At 28.0% G+C, this 18,414-nt stretch overlaps 3 protein-coding genes and 1 pseudogene across 3 annotated transcripts; 2 read left to right on the forward strand and 2 right to left on the reverse strand.

Annotated features, from left to right (window-relative positions):
• Window positions 1-6,121: 6,121 nt before the first annotated feature.
• LOC113555115 (2-oxoisovalerate dehydrogenase subunit beta, mitochondrial-like) lies at window positions 6,122-9,177 on the reverse strand. The gene is made up of 7 exons (XM_026959451.2): window positions 8,744-9,177; window positions 8,597-8,674; window positions 7,469-7,671; window positions 7,237-7,392; window positions 6,573-6,890; window positions 6,419-6,505; window positions 6,122-6,360 (listed from the first exon to the last, which is right to left on the reverse strand). The coding sequence occupies exons 1-7, from the start codon at window positions 8,865-8,867 to the stop codon at window positions 6,220-6,222; spliced, it is 1,107 nt and encodes a 368-aa protein (XP_026815252.1). The 5' UTR covers window positions 8,868-9,177; the 3' UTR covers window positions 6,122-6,219.
• Window positions 9,178-9,594: 417 nt separating this feature from the next.
• LOC113552654 lies at window positions 9,595-10,494 on the forward strand (annotated as a pseudogene).
• Window positions 10,495-11,412: 918 nt separating this feature from the next.
• On the reverse strand, window positions 11,413-12,951 carry LOC113555114 (U3 small nucleolar RNA-interacting protein 2-like). Its single transcript, XM_026959450.1, has one exon. The coding sequence runs from the start codon at window positions 12,849-12,851 to the stop codon at window positions 11,478-11,480; it is 1,374 nt and encodes a 457-aa protein (XP_026815251.1). The 5' UTR covers window positions 12,852-12,951; the 3' UTR covers window positions 11,413-11,477.
• Window positions 12,952-13,069: 118 nt separating this feature from the next.
• On the forward strand, window positions 13,070-17,999 carry LOC113554330 (splicing factor 1-like). The gene is made up of 9 exons (XM_026958126.1): window positions 13,070-13,271; window positions 13,380-13,525; window positions 13,596-13,730; window positions 15,165-15,240; window positions 15,928-16,080; window positions 16,148-16,254; window positions 16,315-16,481; window positions 16,539-16,697; window positions 17,005-17,999. The coding sequence occupies exons 2-9, from the start codon at window positions 13,435-13,437 to the stop codon at window positions 17,746-17,748; spliced, it is 1,632 nt and encodes a 543-aa protein (XP_026813927.1). The 5' UTR covers window positions 13,070-13,271; window positions 13,380-13,434; the 3' UTR covers window positions 17,749-17,999.
• The last annotated feature ends 415 nt before the right edge of the window (window positions 18,000-18,414 follow it).

Genomic DNA, 18,414 nt, shown 5'->3' on the forward strand with positions numbered 1-18,414 from the left:
CCATGCTTACGGAATGTTAGTATCGGCGATTATCGTGACAAAAATATTAAAGCCATGGAATTTTGTTGCTGAAGTGATATTTTATGATTAGAATGAACTTTCGATCACTTAAAAGGTAAGTACTTAACATTTAATATTCAAAATTTGTTAAAATCAAATGATTTTAATTAACTTTATTTATCATTACATTATCACAATTACATTGTTTTCCATCTACAAAAAGTAAGGCTTAATATTTTTAGTAAACTTATAAAGGTATATTTTGTAAAAAGTGATTGTTTTATGAACACAAATTGTTTTTAGGTGATACGTAATAAATAAGAAATGCACTTGTGAAACAAAAACAATTACATTCAAATACTGTATGTAGGTATGTATTATCAGATAATCGCCTACGTTTAAGCATTTCGAAAGAATATACTTATAACTAATACAACATTACAACGCCTCTACGCATCGTACACACACTGAAAATATAATAGATATTCCGACCCGTAATTACATAATGTAACAAATAATCTATAATTTAATAAAATTAAACTAAAAGGGTATTGACCAGCGCCCAAAAAATTCTCTGACCTGTCTGCCTAGTGTGTGTGTGTATCTATTGCACATATCTTTAACTCTTGGACCAATAAGCAAATTCCCCATGAAGTTCTTCGAAATTGCATTACCCCATTGATGAATTAAAAATTATGTAAAATGTAATAGGCTTAAATAATTTCATCTGCGAAATCTGACATAATTTATAATCTATTGCTGCACATATTATCCTCAATTTGTCGGATAACACTCTAAATGCACACTCTACTGTTCTCTTGCTATAGCTGTTGAGAGTATATAAACTATAATTAAATATAATTCGCGTATCGGTTAGTCTTTATCCTGAACTCCCAGATATGACTTTGTTAAGTTATAAATTAATAAACATTTTACTAAAATAATACTAATAGGTACATATATTTAATAATTTAAACATTGTTAATTGTTATATTTATCAAAATAAATTATAGTACAAAAAAAAAAACAATCGTACCAAAAATAAAACAAGTATAATTAAATAAAAATTAGGAAATGCAGTACTTTATCGTTTATTAAAATATTTAAAGATAATTTTACATTCGATGTTTTTCTACAAGATAAAAATTTCCGCTCCAGAATTCTGAAATTAAAAATCAGTACGAAACTAAAGTTTCTTAAACTTTTTTATCCGTGGAACCCCTACTTTTTTCTTTGTTTCAGCGACGACGTTCAAATTTTATTTCTTTATACCGTTTAAGCATTATAAGTACGCAATAGATTTTAAAAGTACATTTTTTTTCTATAATCCAAAAATGTTTTTCTCCACTAACTGCTACTAATCGTTAGTTGGGTATTTTAAAGTAATTTTCTTGACAATTTAAAACAAAATTACTTAAGCTTCGCGTGGAACATAGTTTAAGAAACGCTGCAGTGTTAAATAAATACTCGTATATTAAAAATTATGTGAAATTATTCACCTAATCGAAAATAATTACTTTAATGGCCTAATTGTCGGTATCGTTTTATATAAAATTACTTATGTATTCATAAAACAATACAAGTTTAATTATAAACACGGTAAATGTCCTTTTAACAAGGGTACTGATTAGGAACACTTTGGTAATGAATGTAGAATGACAAAATGTACGGAGCAAAAAACATTAAACCACATAAATTAAAAACTAACAAAATACTAAAATATAAAAACAATGAGATATTATTTATCAAACCTTAGGTTTTTATTATGTGTGTGGTCATTCTAAACGTAATTTTTTTTATTTGCATATCTTATCGCATTAATACTGCGTATTTTTATACATAGCATATAGGTATATAATATATATAAATTATGTATATTGACGATTATTTGGTATTATGTTTTTCGGTGCATGCAGAAGCGCATATCTAGGTGAGCAGGGGAAGCTGCAACTGCCCACTTAATTTGGTAGGTCGGTGGGCAGTTGATCGATACTCGATGGTCATTTTTTAGACAAAACAATAAACATACATCAATATATTTATATAATGTAAAATACTGTATAATGTAGGTTCGATATAATGAAAATGAATTTTTTTTTCATATGTGAGTATATTGAATACTTTTGTTTTTCCCCCAACCCCTACCTATTTTCTACTTAGTGGATTCACTTAGCGTGATTGTCATCTTCATTTTTTCCTTAAATAATAAATTTATTTGAATTCTGATTTTTAAAACGTTTAAATATACTTAAAAGACATGTTTTCAGTACTTGATCTTTTATACCATCTAAGTAGTGTCCTGTAACGATAAAACTTTTTTTTTCAAACGAGAATCGCATTTTTTAAATTTATCATGCATTTAAATCGAAATTTAAACGAATAATTTTTGAGCTCTTTAACATTGTGTATAGCCATCTGTATACTAAGAATAATAGATCTATAATGATAATATGTTTGAAATATGAATAATTAAATATTTTAGTAATAAATATTATTCTAATGAAAATATTATAAATTTATTGTAAATATTGTTTTATTCGCTCTAATATAATGATTATTGTTTACCTACTATTTCTAATTCTGATCCATCATAATTCATAATACGAGTAACATAGGTCATGGATAATATATTTTTATAAAACTATTTATAATAAAGACTAATATATTTGTATTAATCATTTTATTAACTTCGAAACTAGTAACTTTGAATTTTGATTAATATACTTCAACATTTTCAAAAAAATCATCTTTTTAACAACTAACTGTCAAAAGGGGTAGTGCTCATTAATTGAAAAAAAATAAGCTTGTATCGTCTACACAGGATAAGTACTCCTTAAGATTTACAAATCTAAGTACTTTAGAATAGGTCCTTAATTAACTATAGCGGATGTTTTGAAATTTTGCAAATCATAATTCTAATAAACTTGTTATGAACGACCAAAAGGATGAGTAGCATAAGCGTAAATTTGCCTTGTTAAAAGGAGGGGACTAAAATTATAAACATAGAATAGGCCCGCGGAGGGAAGCCTTCCGCACCCCCAACATATATATTTTACAATTGTATTGTAACATCTATTATATAAAATGTATATAAAAACTTCAAAATTATTTATTTAACGGCGTATAATACATAACTTTTTATAGTTGTCGTTATAAAATATTAACATATAGCTCAATCATTTTTATTTTATTACAAATTTACAATGCAAAATTCATACATGAAGCTTAAATGTTCACATAACACATACCTATTGGATATCCTGATTAGGAATTACGTTTTACATTTTATAATTTTCTCTAATAATTAACCTTAAATTTCTTGAAAAAATTTAAAAAATGTAGGGGGCTAAGCCAGGGGGGCCATTTTCACCTATGGCGAGTAGATATATTTGGTTTCATCTTTATACCTTCATACACGTTGTAGGTGTTGTTAGTTTATACTCAAGCCTGGATTAAGGGGGACCAGGGGGGGAATGGCTCTGGGCCCACAACGGATATCAAGCAATAGTGGGCCCCTGACGAATAGTATATTTTTTTTAAAATTATTTTAGAAATATTCTGATATAATAATAATAGTATACTTTGTTTATCAAAAGAAATATGTACAATTGTTTATACAAATAAAATTTTTATTTTTGTATTTAAAAAAATAAGAAATACATTTATAAATATAATGTTTTTTGTCTGAAATATTTTTATTTATGGGTCACAAATATTTTGATTATGGTTACGGGTCCCTAAAATTGTAGCCCAAAATTATCTTAATTCGGGCTTGTATTATACTCAACTTTTTGTTTATTCATTGAAGCTATATTAATTATTTTAACTAAAAACCACGAAACTGTCTATTTTCTATTTCAGTTATAGTAATATATCTCATATTGTACAAGTATATTATCTTCGTGTGTCTTTAGTTTGAGCAAATTAAATTATAATTTATATAACCTGTATAAACCTAACCTAATCTGGTGATAATATTACCTGTATCACTAACAATAGTAGGATGGTTTTTACTTTTTTTTCTCTTGAATTTCAGTATTTAATAATTTTAATTACGAGTATCGTAGTTTTAACTTTTCATATTTTTACACAGATGTTTAAACTTTCGTGACAATTATTGGTATACACATTACAATAGACACTATATCACTATTTAGTATTTACACTATAATCTATAACTAGTACCGAATTATATGAAAACAACAGTTTTACTGTTTAGTACACAGGCGTTTTCACAGGCCCATATAGACATTTTTTATAATCCTAATATCCCCCCTCCCAAATAACTGGTGCATGTAAAATGTAATATTAGAGTGTGATGTTTTTTAATTTGTATGCACTGCTTACATATTATATAAATATTGTAATATTTGTAAAAACAAACAGTAAATTTACAAATATACTTAACTTATTATTTTTCTTTGTATAATATTATCGTTTAGAACCCTCTTAATGGAGTTAATCTTATCAAAACTTTTCAATTATTTATTTGTCTGCCACTGATTTGATAACTTAACATGCCTATTATTATTAATATTAAATACCTAACAATATTTTTTTAGATTCTGAACGAAGCAATAAACGTATTGATTTTACATGTGTTTTTTTTTTTTTTTTTGAAACTAAATACACTTGTTCAAATATAAAAATAATTACGATTATAACTTCGAAGGAAGTTTCTGATAGAAAATTAGATATAGTTTATACTTTGGTGAGTCAAATATAGACATTTCTTAGTAGGTACTATTCAAGATAATCGGAAATATCAAAAAATGTTAACGCACACCGATGCCACATAAAATATTTAAAAAAAAGCCATTAATTAGGTAACTGTTCTATTGTATGTCTAAACCGTGCCTAATTACTGAGATTGAATACCTATGTCACTTTCGACTTTAATATACCTACATGTATTCAACAGATATCTACTCAAATTTGAATTTAATGATGAATTATTGCATACGAAAAATGATTCTGAGCGAAGAAATTCTATCAGCCTATAGTACTAATTACTAAATATATTTTATGATATATTTACATTGATATTATAAAGTTATTCATTCTATTAATAATACGATACGATGAATAATTTTTTTCCGAAAACATTACATTTAAAAATATGATTGTGTGTCTAAAATTTAATAGTATAATAATAATATTATTAATATGTAACTAAAATTGTCAAGTCCCCGCGAAAAATATTTTCTATTTATTTCAATTACGAACAACTAAAATCCTTATTCTTCATTTAAATAACTGATTTTTCCAAATTTAAATTTAAAATGTCTATAAAAAATTGCTTGAATATATTTAGAAATTTTAGGTTTCATTATAAACTACTTATTAGTAACAATATAACATTGTATTATATTTTGAAGCTTTTGGATTGACAATTTTTTTATTGATACTTAGATATTAAAAAAAAACTTTTAAAATCAAAAATGACAAAAATGTCTATAAATATCTTAAAGAATCAAATTATACGAACTATTATGTATTAAATAAAAATAGTGTTTACTGTATATGTATAAGCAATTCTAATATAAACATTTGATAAAAATGGACATCGATGTTTGCACACATGGCATAGGTAATATCATATAATTAAAATATTATATCACAAATTTAAAAGTAGAAATATTTCAATATGAGAGTAACTCGATGCAACAAGTCCAGCGATGTTCGAAATGGAACCAGCAAAATTCAGCTCAAAATTTATTACTCTTAACATTTGTTAGAATGTTAATATCATTATTAAAATAATTTTTTGGGTTAATTTAAACTTAACTCATCCATTTCAGTGACTTGCTCAATAACTAGGTACACTAGGTACCTGACACATACTGTACAACACTACAGATAAGCTGACGAACTGTTACCTTATCTTAACAACTATTTACTTTTATTTATAGATATTAATATTTTTTTATAATCATCAAATGGTTGTGAAGCCCGTTAACTATAAAGTATGTAAGTATAAATACCAAACTTTATCCAATTCATAACACCAAAGTTTATCGTTAGATATCATTTATAATTTCCAAAGTATTTTTATTTTTTAAATTAAATACTTGATTAATTTGTAATAATTAAAACCAAATAAAAAAGAGTATTTATCAAATCAACATTTAAAAAAAAATATATTAAAATAATTTAATAAACTATAAAAGTACAATTTTAATAACAAATAATAATTAAATTAAAAATCTTAGTTTATCATTAATAATTAACTAATTCTTTGATGGTTTGTAAGCATTTCCATTTGTTTGGTAAGTAAAACTGTTCAAAAACATGAGGAAATGGGGTATCATAACCTGTCACACGTCGTATTGGAGACTCTAAATGGAGAAAACATTCTTCCTGAAAATAAAACAATTGTTTAATAATCATATTGTGAGCATAACAAATAATTAATTACTTGTATTGAAGCAGATATCTCAGCACCAAAACCACCAGTTAAGGGAGCTTCATGAGATACTATAGCTCGGCCAGTTTTTTTCACAGACTAATTAATGAATATTCAATAAATATAAAAATTAATGTATTTATTTAAAAAAAATTTGACTACTAACATTAGCCACGGTTTGTTTATCCCAAGGTAGAATGGTCACCAGATCAATTACTTCACAAGAAATTCCAAAATCTTTATTAGCTATTTCTGCGACTTCAAGCAATACATGAACTTGAGTACCCCAACCAATTAATGTTATGTCTTTACCCTCAATCAACACATCAGCTTTTCCTAATGGAAGTTCATAATCATCATCAGGCACATCGTCAACTGCTAATCTATACATGATTTTAGGCTCAAAAAATATGCACGGATTTGGATCTCGTATACAAGATAGAAGTAACCCTTTTGCTGTTAGTGCACTGCGAGGCATAACAATCTGCAATAATTTTTATACAAAGAATTTATAAATTATTTTACTTATTAAGTAAACATTTTAATTAAATTTGATGTCTAGAAAATATGTCAAGATATAATAGAATACTTGAATGCTTCTAAAGATTCTAAACATACTGCACAAAATTAATTATGCTTGTATACCTATTCATAACGCTTAATTAATGTCTTTAACAATAATTTATGATTATAATGCAGAGTAAAAATATATTAGAGACATTAATGTTAATAATAATTTATAGTATGGAATATATTCAAAAATTGATTATAATAAAATGTTGAGATATTTACCGAACAATTACTAGACACAAATTCAAAATAATAATTACTTTAAGTCCAGGTGCATGAGCATAAAAACTTTCAGGACTCTGTGAATGATAAAGTGCTCCATGACCAACAGCAGAACAAGGAGTACGCACAGTTAATTTACCACAGTCAAATAAATTACCAGAACGGTACCGATATTTTGCTGCTTCGTTCACTAACTAAAAATACATTTTGTATGACAATTTATCAGTATTATTATTAAGATTTAATTCAGGAACAACGTTATTCAAATACTTGGTCTAATGCAGGAAACATGTAATCTGCAAATTGAATTTCTGCAATTGCTGTGGTTCCAGCTACAGCAAGACCAATTCCAAAACCAACAATACCTTGTTCGCAGAGTGGTGTATTAAAAACGCGGTCCTCGCCATATCGTTCACGCAGGCCACTAGTACATCTAAATACACCACCAAATCCTACGTCTTCGCCAAATACAACTAAAATATCAGTACCCATACAATTTAATGTGCAAGAATATAAAATGTATTATGAATCATAATCTATGATACAAAAAAAATTTATAAATTGATTTATATTATTATTTATTTGGTGTATGACAAATTTGTGTTATAATATTAATATTATGATTATATAATGACCAAAACATATAAATTATACAGTATTATCATCATTTAGATATATTAATCTGACCTTATAGTAACTTTACTGTTGGTTGAAGAGAGAAAGGTAAAATTAAACTTTCAAAGCAAACATGACAAAATATTTTTGTTTATTTTAAGCAATAAATAGATAGAAAAATAGTTACAAATTATTAATGAGTTAATTATGTACAGATTCTCTCTGTACATGATTCTTTATCTTTTAACCCATTGACTTTTCTTCATTTTATACCTAACATAATATTCTATTAATTATACTTGTTAGTCAGAATCAAACCCTTTTCACGTTAATACAAAATGTTAATTGTGTATGATAAAATAATACCTGAAGTTAATAGATAATTTCAATCGAATATCTAATAAAAATGGATGTCAATTTTACATACAGGAAAAATAGAGTTGTATAATTTTTTATATAGAATATATTAGTATGTTTTATTCATATATAAATGTATTCATCAAGTAGTACTAATGAAACATAATACATTTATTACTTTATTAGTAATATTATTTTAATTGAATGTTTTAATTATATTAAGAACTAGAATATGTTAGATTTTTTCTTATTGAATAATGATAAATAAATTTTTCTATTTATGAAAATAAAAATAATCATCCAATTATCATAATTTATCTATCTATACAAAAAGAAAATTTTTATAATTTGTATGAAATATTAATAAGACTCAAGTAATTACAGCTTAAATATACAAGGTTAAAAATGTAATTTATAATAAATTACCGCTGTTTGAATCTTTGCTAAGTACCAAATCCATGGCACTATTGATTGCCTGATACATATTCTTTTTACTAGTTTTACCTAAAACGTGTTAAACAATAAATATTAGAATAAAACCAATGTAATGATTTCATAAAAATATGATCTCACCGAGTTCTTCGGAAATCCGTTCAGGGTGATATACGAAATGAGACGAATGCCGTTTGAGACAGCCGCACAATATATTTTTGGTAGCATTGCAGACTAAAGAATATTTATTAATAACAGTGTGCATAATTACGTAATTTGTAAAAGGAACTTAATTATAAAAGGTATTTTCTGATGAAAATCACTGTATTTGACTGTAAGCAGAAAAAAATATAGCTAAACTTGAATTATATAAAAGTAATAACAACTAATAACAATCCGACCGCTAAGCACCGTCGTATACTTCTAGACGACCTGTATCAGTTATTCAGATATGACTGCTATTAACTAAGATGCTATAAATTAAATTATAATCAACATTATTTCAACGTCCAGAACTCGAGTCACATGACCTCACGTGTAACGGTGAGTAAAGAGTAGTGACGTATGCGTCGATAGTGTCGAGCGTTGGCATTAGGCAACTTTAGTAACTACCTACCTCTAATATTCTAATCTGGGCAACTAGGTACTGTCTACTAAGTTATAAAAGACCAAGTGCACAATATCAGGCCCCGTACTTCATAATAACTCTAATTCTAGAGCAACAGTCAATGGCTTATTTTTACAATATAAAATTTTTCACTCGATGGCCAGACGAACAAACAAAACTGTACCTACATGGCTACATTTTAATATTTACAATATTTTACGTTTTAGTACATTACAGTATTTCGCAGTTTTGACTATAGTATATAGTGTATTTGAATTTTGAGTATACATAAATACCAAGACTATAACTGGGGGGAGGGTCCAGGGGTCCGGACTCCCCCCCCCCAAAAAAAAAAATTTTAAAAGTACAAATATTTTAGTGATGAATATAGTTTGTTGATTATACATTTTCAACGTTTATATATAACAAAAATTTTGGACCCCCACCAGATATTTTTTTCAGTTACGGCCTTGACAAATACTCAATACTGTAGTTTGTAAATTGCAACGTGAATAGCCATTGATCATTATGTAGTCGCATAAGACATAGACGATGGGCAGACTACCTAAGTTAGGTAATAGCACAGAATAAATTTAATTTTATTTATTCAGTGGTACTATAGGTAGTAGGAAGTATTTAGGTACCTAGTTATAGTAAATAAAATGTTAATAGTAATATACCTAATATTAATATTAATAATGGTTCTAGTCGATCATAGATTTAAAATAAAGAAATAAAAATTTGAACAAGAATTTCAAATTTGAATCGCTTATCAGTTTTATCACTCAGACCCATATTCATTTGATTATCATTCATTTGTTGCACGACGCACGTGTGTGTAGTCCACTATTGTACTGTCTGTACTACTATGTGGTCTGTGTATTCCTATTTCTTTACCCCCGTATTTTATTAATATTTGTATATACGATTACTGTGCGACGTTCGAAGACCCTCGAATTTCAGTATGTCATGTCGCCTCACAAAAAATTCCCTGAGAAAAGTCCAGTCGGCATCAGACAACCGTGAGGTGCGCAAGATGCTAGTACCGCCGCTAAAAGAACACTGGTTAAAGATCTATTGATCTATACGCCCGTCATCAATCACCTTCGACTGGATATTAGGTTCAACGTAAAATCTAGAAACGTGGAAATCAGAAATCCTGTTGCTGACAAAGAGATCGGCTCGCAGCATTTGCAGAAGGTCGCAGACTTTGTCAAGGCGTTTGTCTATGGGGTTTGAAGTGGAAAACGCGCTGGCTAAAAGAAAAAGACTGGACAATCTGTAGTATGTATCTCTAATATATTATTATACATTTATACTCTACTATAGTATCATTCATTAACTTCAAAGTTAACATTTGTCATCCATCTAAAAGGTGTAGAATTTAGGCATAATATTGTATCACGGGTTATCCAAGTCACAACAGGAAAATAATGTATATTTTTTAATCTTAATACTTTTTTGTTTGCTAATTCTTAAAAGAGATAATTTAGCTAAGAACCGGTTTAATATTTAGATTGTTTATTATAATCTGCTGGTCCTACCAGATTGATTTTTATAATCGCCATACCTATTGTTTTAGAAGAAATTATTTGATACTTAATTTTATAATCTTTTAAATCAATCTTTAACATCAAATGATTTGGATACAATACATTTAAATTTTTGATATACATTACTAATTATATCCCAAGTATGTATGAGAAGTGAAATTGGGCAGCTGTCTTTCCCCTCATCTATTGATTGAATGCTAATATCTTAAATTCAAAAAATTATCTTAAGTTAAATTCTAGATAGGTATTTTGAAAATGAATAACACTTGTTAATTGATCTTGTGGGGAGAATTTTTAGATTTTTTTTATTTAAAAAATAATTTTTAACCCTATTGGTGAATATAAATTTAATATTTTTAATTTATTTCTATATTTTGAATTGATGTTCTAATCTTTTTTTTAATTTAGGTGAAAAACATAAAAACATTAAAAGGAAATCCTTTATCACATACAATTGAACGATTAGCTGGAAAAAGAGGTCGGACAAAATTTACCATCAAAAATGTTACAAAAACCAGAATAGTATTGGCAGACTCAAAAATACATATAATAGGATCATTACAAAATATATAAGTAGCTATGAGAGCTATTTGTACTTTAATTCTTAGATCTCCACCTTCTAAAGTCCATGAACAATTACAACAACTCGCTAAGAAAAAAGTTTTATAAAATTGTATATTTTAGAATTAAAATAACAAGTTATGACATGTATAATTTATTTTTTAATAAAGTTTAATTTAATTACATACAAGCTGTTTTTGACACCAGTTACATTGTGCCATCTGCCAAATCTATGTTCATTGCCAGTAACCACAATCAATCGACTACCATCATTAGTGAATACTAGTCCATTTATAAAACCTTTGATAGGAACATTGAATAATGGTAATAATGACTTAAAGTTATTTGAACACCTCCAAAACTTGATAATTCCATTGTTGCTTCCAGACACTACCAGGTCTGAATTCTCTAAAGCTCCAACTGCAGATACCCAGTTGGGTTGACCATTAGTATTGTTAATTCCATGTGCGTTTTCAACATTACACAACGGTTTTTTTTTCAATGTTCCCCAAATACTGACGCTTCCATTATCGCTACCAGTGACAAAATGGGCACTATCAATTTTTTGAACAGTATCTATTGAACCACCTGTACCATTGAATATCAACTGTGTTTCATCCTGTATCTTCCATACTCTAACAATATTCTCCAAGCCTCCAGCTGTAACTAAACGATCCTTTTGTAACATGTCCATGTTGGTAACTTCATTCTGATGGCCAAAAAGTGTTTCTACATAACACATATCAACAAGATTCCAAACTTTGACACTTTTATCTTTTGAGCAACTGAACAGTTGGTTTGATTCATTACAAATTTTCAAACCAGTAACACCATCTTTGTGGCCTGTCAACGATCCAATATAGTCTAATGTGATTGGATTTCGGACCACAATAAGACCTGAATTGTCTCCAGACGCTAAATAATTATCTGAAACGGCAAGAGATAAGACTGGATAATTGTGGTGTGTAGGATTATATTGAGGTTTTTTGCGATTATAACTCAGAGATTTGTGTACTTTACAGGTTTCTAAGTCCCATTGTATTATGGAAGAATCTTTTGAACAGGAATATGCATACTTATCATTAGATGATATAACAGTGCAAGTAATAGCCTTGACGTGGTTTCTGTTTCGCAACTCAACAATGTCAGTTGAAGTCGACAAACTGTCAGCCAATTTTGTTTTTAATTGCCCTTTCTGATCGAGGACGTCGTCTTTTAAACGTTTTAGAACATTTTTGTTCAATTGTTGATCATCGTCTTCATCCTCTAAACGCCGACGCTCTTCCTCCTCAATCTCACTCAAAAACTTTTTGGCGAGTTGAACTTTTTTCTCACTCGCTGTAATATACTTTTCACCATCCGATTCGGACGAGTATGGTTGTTGGTCATCGTGGTCTGACTCGCTGGAATCGGACGAAATCTCGTCGTCGGCTTGATTTTGAGTCTTTTTTTTCTTAATGTTGTTGTTAGTGATGCGCACCGGCGGTTTTTTGCGTTTCGAAACATTTTTACGAATGAAAAACGACATTATATTCAATAAAAAAACAAACGTATAAAATAATATGCAATCAAATAATAAATATATATACACGAAGTACACAACACGAACGCATGTGACTAAAATTCAAACCATCTTACGAATAAATGAGTGATAAGTATAGTGATAAAAAAAATTAAGGTTATGTCATGGAATAGAAATTTAACGAAAAATGGCTTTGATGAGGAGTACTGCTGGTAGGCGTCAACAAACACGAATAAATTTATCAACTCAATACCAGATTCCGAACCTCAACTCTCGTCTCTCAGGCCCTGTTTAAAGGTCGGCAGACGCATTGTTGTATGATTTACAGATCATACGCTAGACACTTTGACTCCTCGTAATTAGTTTCTCAGTAGTCAACTACTTAAGTGACGATCGTACTTAATGACCGATACCGTTTTCGCATAGGTAAGTTTCTTGTAAAGTATATTATTATTGAATCATATCCATGAACAATCATTAACTGCAATGTACGTTTAATCTTCAAATAATAATAATCACACACGACTATTTCAGTTTTTCTTTGTAAAACTCGTGGCAGGCTGTTCACGATTTAGTGTCGGTTGAGAATATGAGCTCTAACATGGGCGTCAATAACTACATGAATATGTTTGTACAACCTCAGAACGGTGATACTTCACTAAGTAAACGTGAATCGTCTAGTAAGTTCATGAAGAATATATCTTATATAAAGTCAATTGCACTTAGTTAACAATTTGTATGAATTTTTAGGTTCTGATGCTAATGACCGTAAGCGGAAGAAGAAGTCGAGATGGGGTGGAAGTGACTTGGAGAAAACATTTATACCAGGCATGCCCACAGTACTACCTCATAATCTCACTAAAGAACAAGAGGAAGCTTATATTTGTAAGTCAATATCTTTTTGTATAATATTAATTAAAATAATTTTTTTAAATTAATTTAATATGTGCATGACATAACATTAATAGGTAATATATTAAAAAAAAAAAAAAAAAAATGAAAAAATTAATGTTTTTTGTTGAATATGTTTTTTATTCTAAAACATTAAGTCATGGTGAATGAATTTAAATAATCCAGTATTGTCCGGGTATGTATGGGCAAACAAGCAATATTAAGTAACTCATTGGAAAGTTCATTTTTATATTGTATTTTTGTAATATGAGGATTATTTTTTTGTTTTTAGTGAAATATTTAGCTGAGAAATATCTACCAAACTGTTACAATGATTTAAACATATGGCATTATTGTTGTTATTTACCTTGTCTTATATAATACATTAATACTTTATAAGCTATAGTATAGCTATAAACTTATTTGATGTAAACCAATTAGTTCATGTGTATTAAACTTCAGTTTAAAGTTTGATATTCATTTAAAACCATATTAATTATAATATTTATTTAAATAAGGCTAATATGTTCAGTTATTTATTCTTTTTTAAGATTTTGAGAAATAAAATACGAGTAATATGCTCAATCTATGTACATACAATAATTATGTACTTAAAATTATGGAATAGAATTCATTTTTTTCTTTACAGTGCACTGACTACTACCTACCTAACCCGATGTACAAGAATATGAAAGGATTTGTATATTTTTGGGTTTAGGTAATAATATAACTAGAACATATTCAATGTTTTTAATTTGTTATTACTGTATTTTTATTTGGGCATGGTAGTTTATAAAAACTTGCATGTTCCAAAACCAAATATTTTAACCATAATTTAAACTCTATGTTCAAATCTATTCTGTAAAAATGATTATCCCTTATTATTTATAATCTTTAATATTATTTATCTAAATTAAATACTATGTATATAATAGTATAAAAAAAAGAAATAATAATATATTATCTTTTTTTATGCTCTTATAAAATTTTTACATTTACTATAGTTGACTTATTGTTTAGCTTCTGAATTTTTCGTAATATTTGATGTATTCATTTTTATTATATGCTTACATCTAATCTATTTTAATTCTTATTTTATTAAGATTAATATATTTTTGTCTCAATATAGGTAAATTAAAACTATTTCGACCTTGCATGAAAACTTAGAAAAATTATGGATGTTGTACATATACAATTTAATTAATATATAAATCTTAAAAATTAATTAAAATAAATTTTATAAGTATTAGTATCATTAAATAACAATAAAAAAAAATATTAAAATATGGTGCTGAATAAATATAATGATGAAATATTTTATTTAACTGTAATTTAAATGTTTATTATAAAATATTTTGTGAGTTATGTTAATCTTTATGTACTAATTTCCGGGCGTTTTTGCCCTATTCTAACCCGTTTACATTTTAGTACAACTACAAATAGAAGAAATTGGACGCAAGCTGAGGACAGGAGAACTGGGCATTCCATCTAATCCTGAAGAAAGGTTTGACTGATTTGGAAATCCATCAACTATTATTTAGCACTACTACTATCGATACATTATACGGTTTGGTCTAATCATAATATTGACATTCATAATACTATTTGTTTTGTTTTCAGTAGAGAATACACAAAGAAATTCCTAAAGGGATTATTTTAAGATTAGGGTTAATAATTAACCACGGAAAGTTCCACTACTTTAATTTTACATTTAAAACGCAAAATCATTACTATTGTGATTTTTTTTAATATTTTCTATTAAATTATAGATAGTACTTAACAGTTAATACTTCAGTTTATTGTTTCAAATAATGAAGAAATAATTTTATAAAAATGATATGTGGAACCTTCCTTCAGTCGTGAATTAATTAAATTAATATTTCATTAATTTTGTTAGGTGAATAATTAATTTTTCCTAAACAGGCATAATATGTTTAATTTTAAGTTTAATTTACGATTTTCATTAATATTTTTATCTAGCATTTATATTTTAATTTTTGAAGTTGAATCATGTTCTTCCAGTGGATGTTAATCTAAAAATTTTCATATCTAAATATGATGAACATTCATTTTATAATTTTATATATTATATAATGTCTACATGACCTTAAACATTTTTATTTTTCATTAAGACTATACATTTAGAGCTAAATTATTAGATACCAAGAAAGAATCACCAATATTGTTTCAGATCACCTTCACCAGAACCCATTTATAGCAGTGATGGTAAGCGAATGAATACTAGAGAATATCGAACTCGTAAGAAGTTGGAAGAAGAACGTCATAGACTTATTCAACGCATGGCAACAATAAATCCTACATTTAAACCTCCTGCTGATTATAAGTAAATATTAATACTAAAATTTTAAATAAATGCTGAAAAACTAATAAGTATAAATTCTAAATTCCAGGCCTCCTGTTATTCGTGTTAGTGATAAAGTAATGATACCTCAAGATGAACATCCTGATATTAATTTTGTGGGTCTTTTAATAGGACCACGTGGAAATACATTAAAATGTTGGTTAAAATTAATTAAATTACTATTAAATTATCATCTAATACTTATGTATTTTCTAGCAATGGAAAAAGAAACTGGTGCAAAAATTATTATCCGTGGTAAAGGTTCAGTCAAAGAAGGAAAAGTTGCCCGTAAAGATGGACAACCACTACCAGGAGAAGATGAGCCATTACATGCTTATGTAACTGGAAACAATCCTGAATATGTTCAAAAAGCTGTGAACAAAGTATTTTTTATACATTTGTTATTATTCAACTACATATTTATGTAACATTATTTGTAGATTAAAGAAATTATAAAACAAGGTGTAGAAGTTCCAGAAGGTCAAAATGATTTAAGGCGCATGCAACTTAGAGAACTTGCTTTATTGAATGGTACACTGAGAGAAAATGATGGACCTAGGTGTTCTAACTGTGGTGCTGCTGATCATAAATCTTGGATGGTGAATATAATGAATTACTATAATTCTATATAAATTATAATTACTTAAGGGTTTTATTGCAAATTACAACTAAAAATCATTTTTCAATTAAATATAAATTTTAATAATGACTAAATTCATAAATATGTTTTATATAATATTTTATACTACTTACTTAATCCATATTTGGACCCAACTTTTTAGTACAGAATTATTAATACCAATTATATATAATTAGTAGATTGTTATTATTTTTCAAATAATATTATGAAAACTAAAAAATACTCATATTAATTAAGTTTGCTATTGCATTTATTTTGTTTTTTAGTGTCAAGATAAACCTAATGTTACAAACAGTATATTATGTACTCAATGTGGTGGAGCTGGACATATTGCAAAAGATTGTAGAATGAAAAATACAGGTGGTGCAAGTTTTCCAGTTAATCAGGATAAGAATAAAATTGATGAAGAATATATGTCTCTGATGGCTGAACTTGGTGAAGGTCCACCACCACCAAAACATAATGATGATAATTCTATGCGTCCTTCTATTGGAAACAGTAATGGAGGTTTATTTAATAAGCCTCAACCATTAAAACCACTTATGTCAATACCGCCACCTCATTCAATACCAAATTCATTGCCTCCACCGCCCTGGTCAAATCAACCAATGAATGGAGCACCCATGCCTCCCCCTGGAATAAATGTTCCACCTCCCTGGCAAATGCCACCACCATCAAATCAACAGTATTCTAACATTCCACCACCACCACCAGCTAATCAAAACTTTCAACAACAGATGCCATGGGCCATGCCACCACCTCCACCACCTCCCAACCAACCAACATCTATGCCCCCTCCATGGCAACAGGGTCCACCACCTAATCCTCCTGCTCCAACAACTGTATCTGGTATGTGGCCTCCACCAACTCAACCATGGCCAAGCCAACAACAACAACAAGCAAAAGTTCCACCCTCAATGACTCCTCCAACTATGATGATGCCACCCCCTGATTTGCAAACACTATTAGCTGTGCCACCTCCGCCGCCACCACCTCCTCCTTCAAATTAAATAACAACTAGAATTATATAAATGAATTAAATAGAGTTCTCTTTTCGCTTGTAGTCAAAACATTCTGTTTAATACAAGTATTTTCTCAAAAACCATTTTGTAAAATAATTTTTATATTTTGTTTTTACATTTATTTATGAATAAAGATTAGTACGACCAATTTTGGAATTTTGGGAATTTTCAGTTCAACAGTTTTTTCTCTTATGTACCATGTATATTTGAAATTCAATAAAAAAATTTTTAAGAGTGAATGGCTTGATTTTATTTGACTATTATTGTAGTTTCAAAGTAACCTTACATATTGAAGTTTATTTATTGATAATTATAAACTATTAAATACAAAATGCAAGTACAAGTTCAAATTAATTCAATTATAGATGCGTAGTAAAAGGTTGCAAAGATAAAAAAGTATGTACATTTTAATAGTTCCTAAATTATGATTAATATGTTAAGTTACAAATATAGTAATGTACTGTCAACACGGGTGAAATGAACACAATTTCAAACTTTTCCAGGCTTCTACAACTTCAATACTAATTTTTTAATTTGAAAAATTCTAGTATAGGAGCACAGTACAAATGACTGCATTTACATAAAAAAAAAATGAAATTTAACCATAATTTGGTTAAGAATACTTATCTATGGATATAAGCAGGGGCGTATTTA

This window comes from Rhopalosiphum maidis, chromosome 2 (genome assembly GCF_003676215.2).
Source record: "Rhopalosiphum maidis isolate BTI-1 chromosome 2, ASM367621v3, whole genome shotgun sequence".
Classification (NCBI taxonomy): Eukaryota; Metazoa; Arthropoda; class Insecta; order Hemiptera; family Aphididae; genus Rhopalosiphum; species Rhopalosiphum maidis.

Bases quoted from the DNA above. Each gene is read 5' to 3' on its own strand.
- LOC113555115 (XM_026959451.2), bottom strand. From the start codon at position 8,867: ATGCACACTGTTATTAATAAATATTCTTTAGTCTGCAATGCTACCAAA. The intron at 7,393-7,468 runs GTATTTGAATAA...ATGTATTTTTAG, and splicing joins TGTTTCCTGCATTAGACCAA to TTAGTGAACGAAGCAGCAAA. The intron at 6,891-7,236 runs GTAATTATTATT...AAATTATTGCAG, and splicing joins CTCATGCACCTGGACTTAAA to ATTGTTATGCCTCGCAGTGC.
- LOC113555114 (XM_026959450.1), bottom strand. From the start codon at position 12,851: ATGTCGTTTTTCATTCGTAAAAATGTTTCGAAACGCAAAAAACCGCCG.
- LOC113554330 (XM_026958126.1), top strand. From the start codon at position 13,435: ATGAGCTCTAACATGGGCGTCAATAACTACATGAATATGTTTGTACAA. The intron at 13,731-15,164 runs GTAAGTCAATAT...TTTACATTTTAG, and splicing joins ACAAGAGGAAGCTTATATTT to TACAACTACAAATAGAAGAA. The intron at 15,241-15,927 runs GTTTGACTGATT...ATATTGTTTCAG, and splicing joins CCATCTAATCCTGAAGAAAG to ATCACCTTCACCAGAACCCA.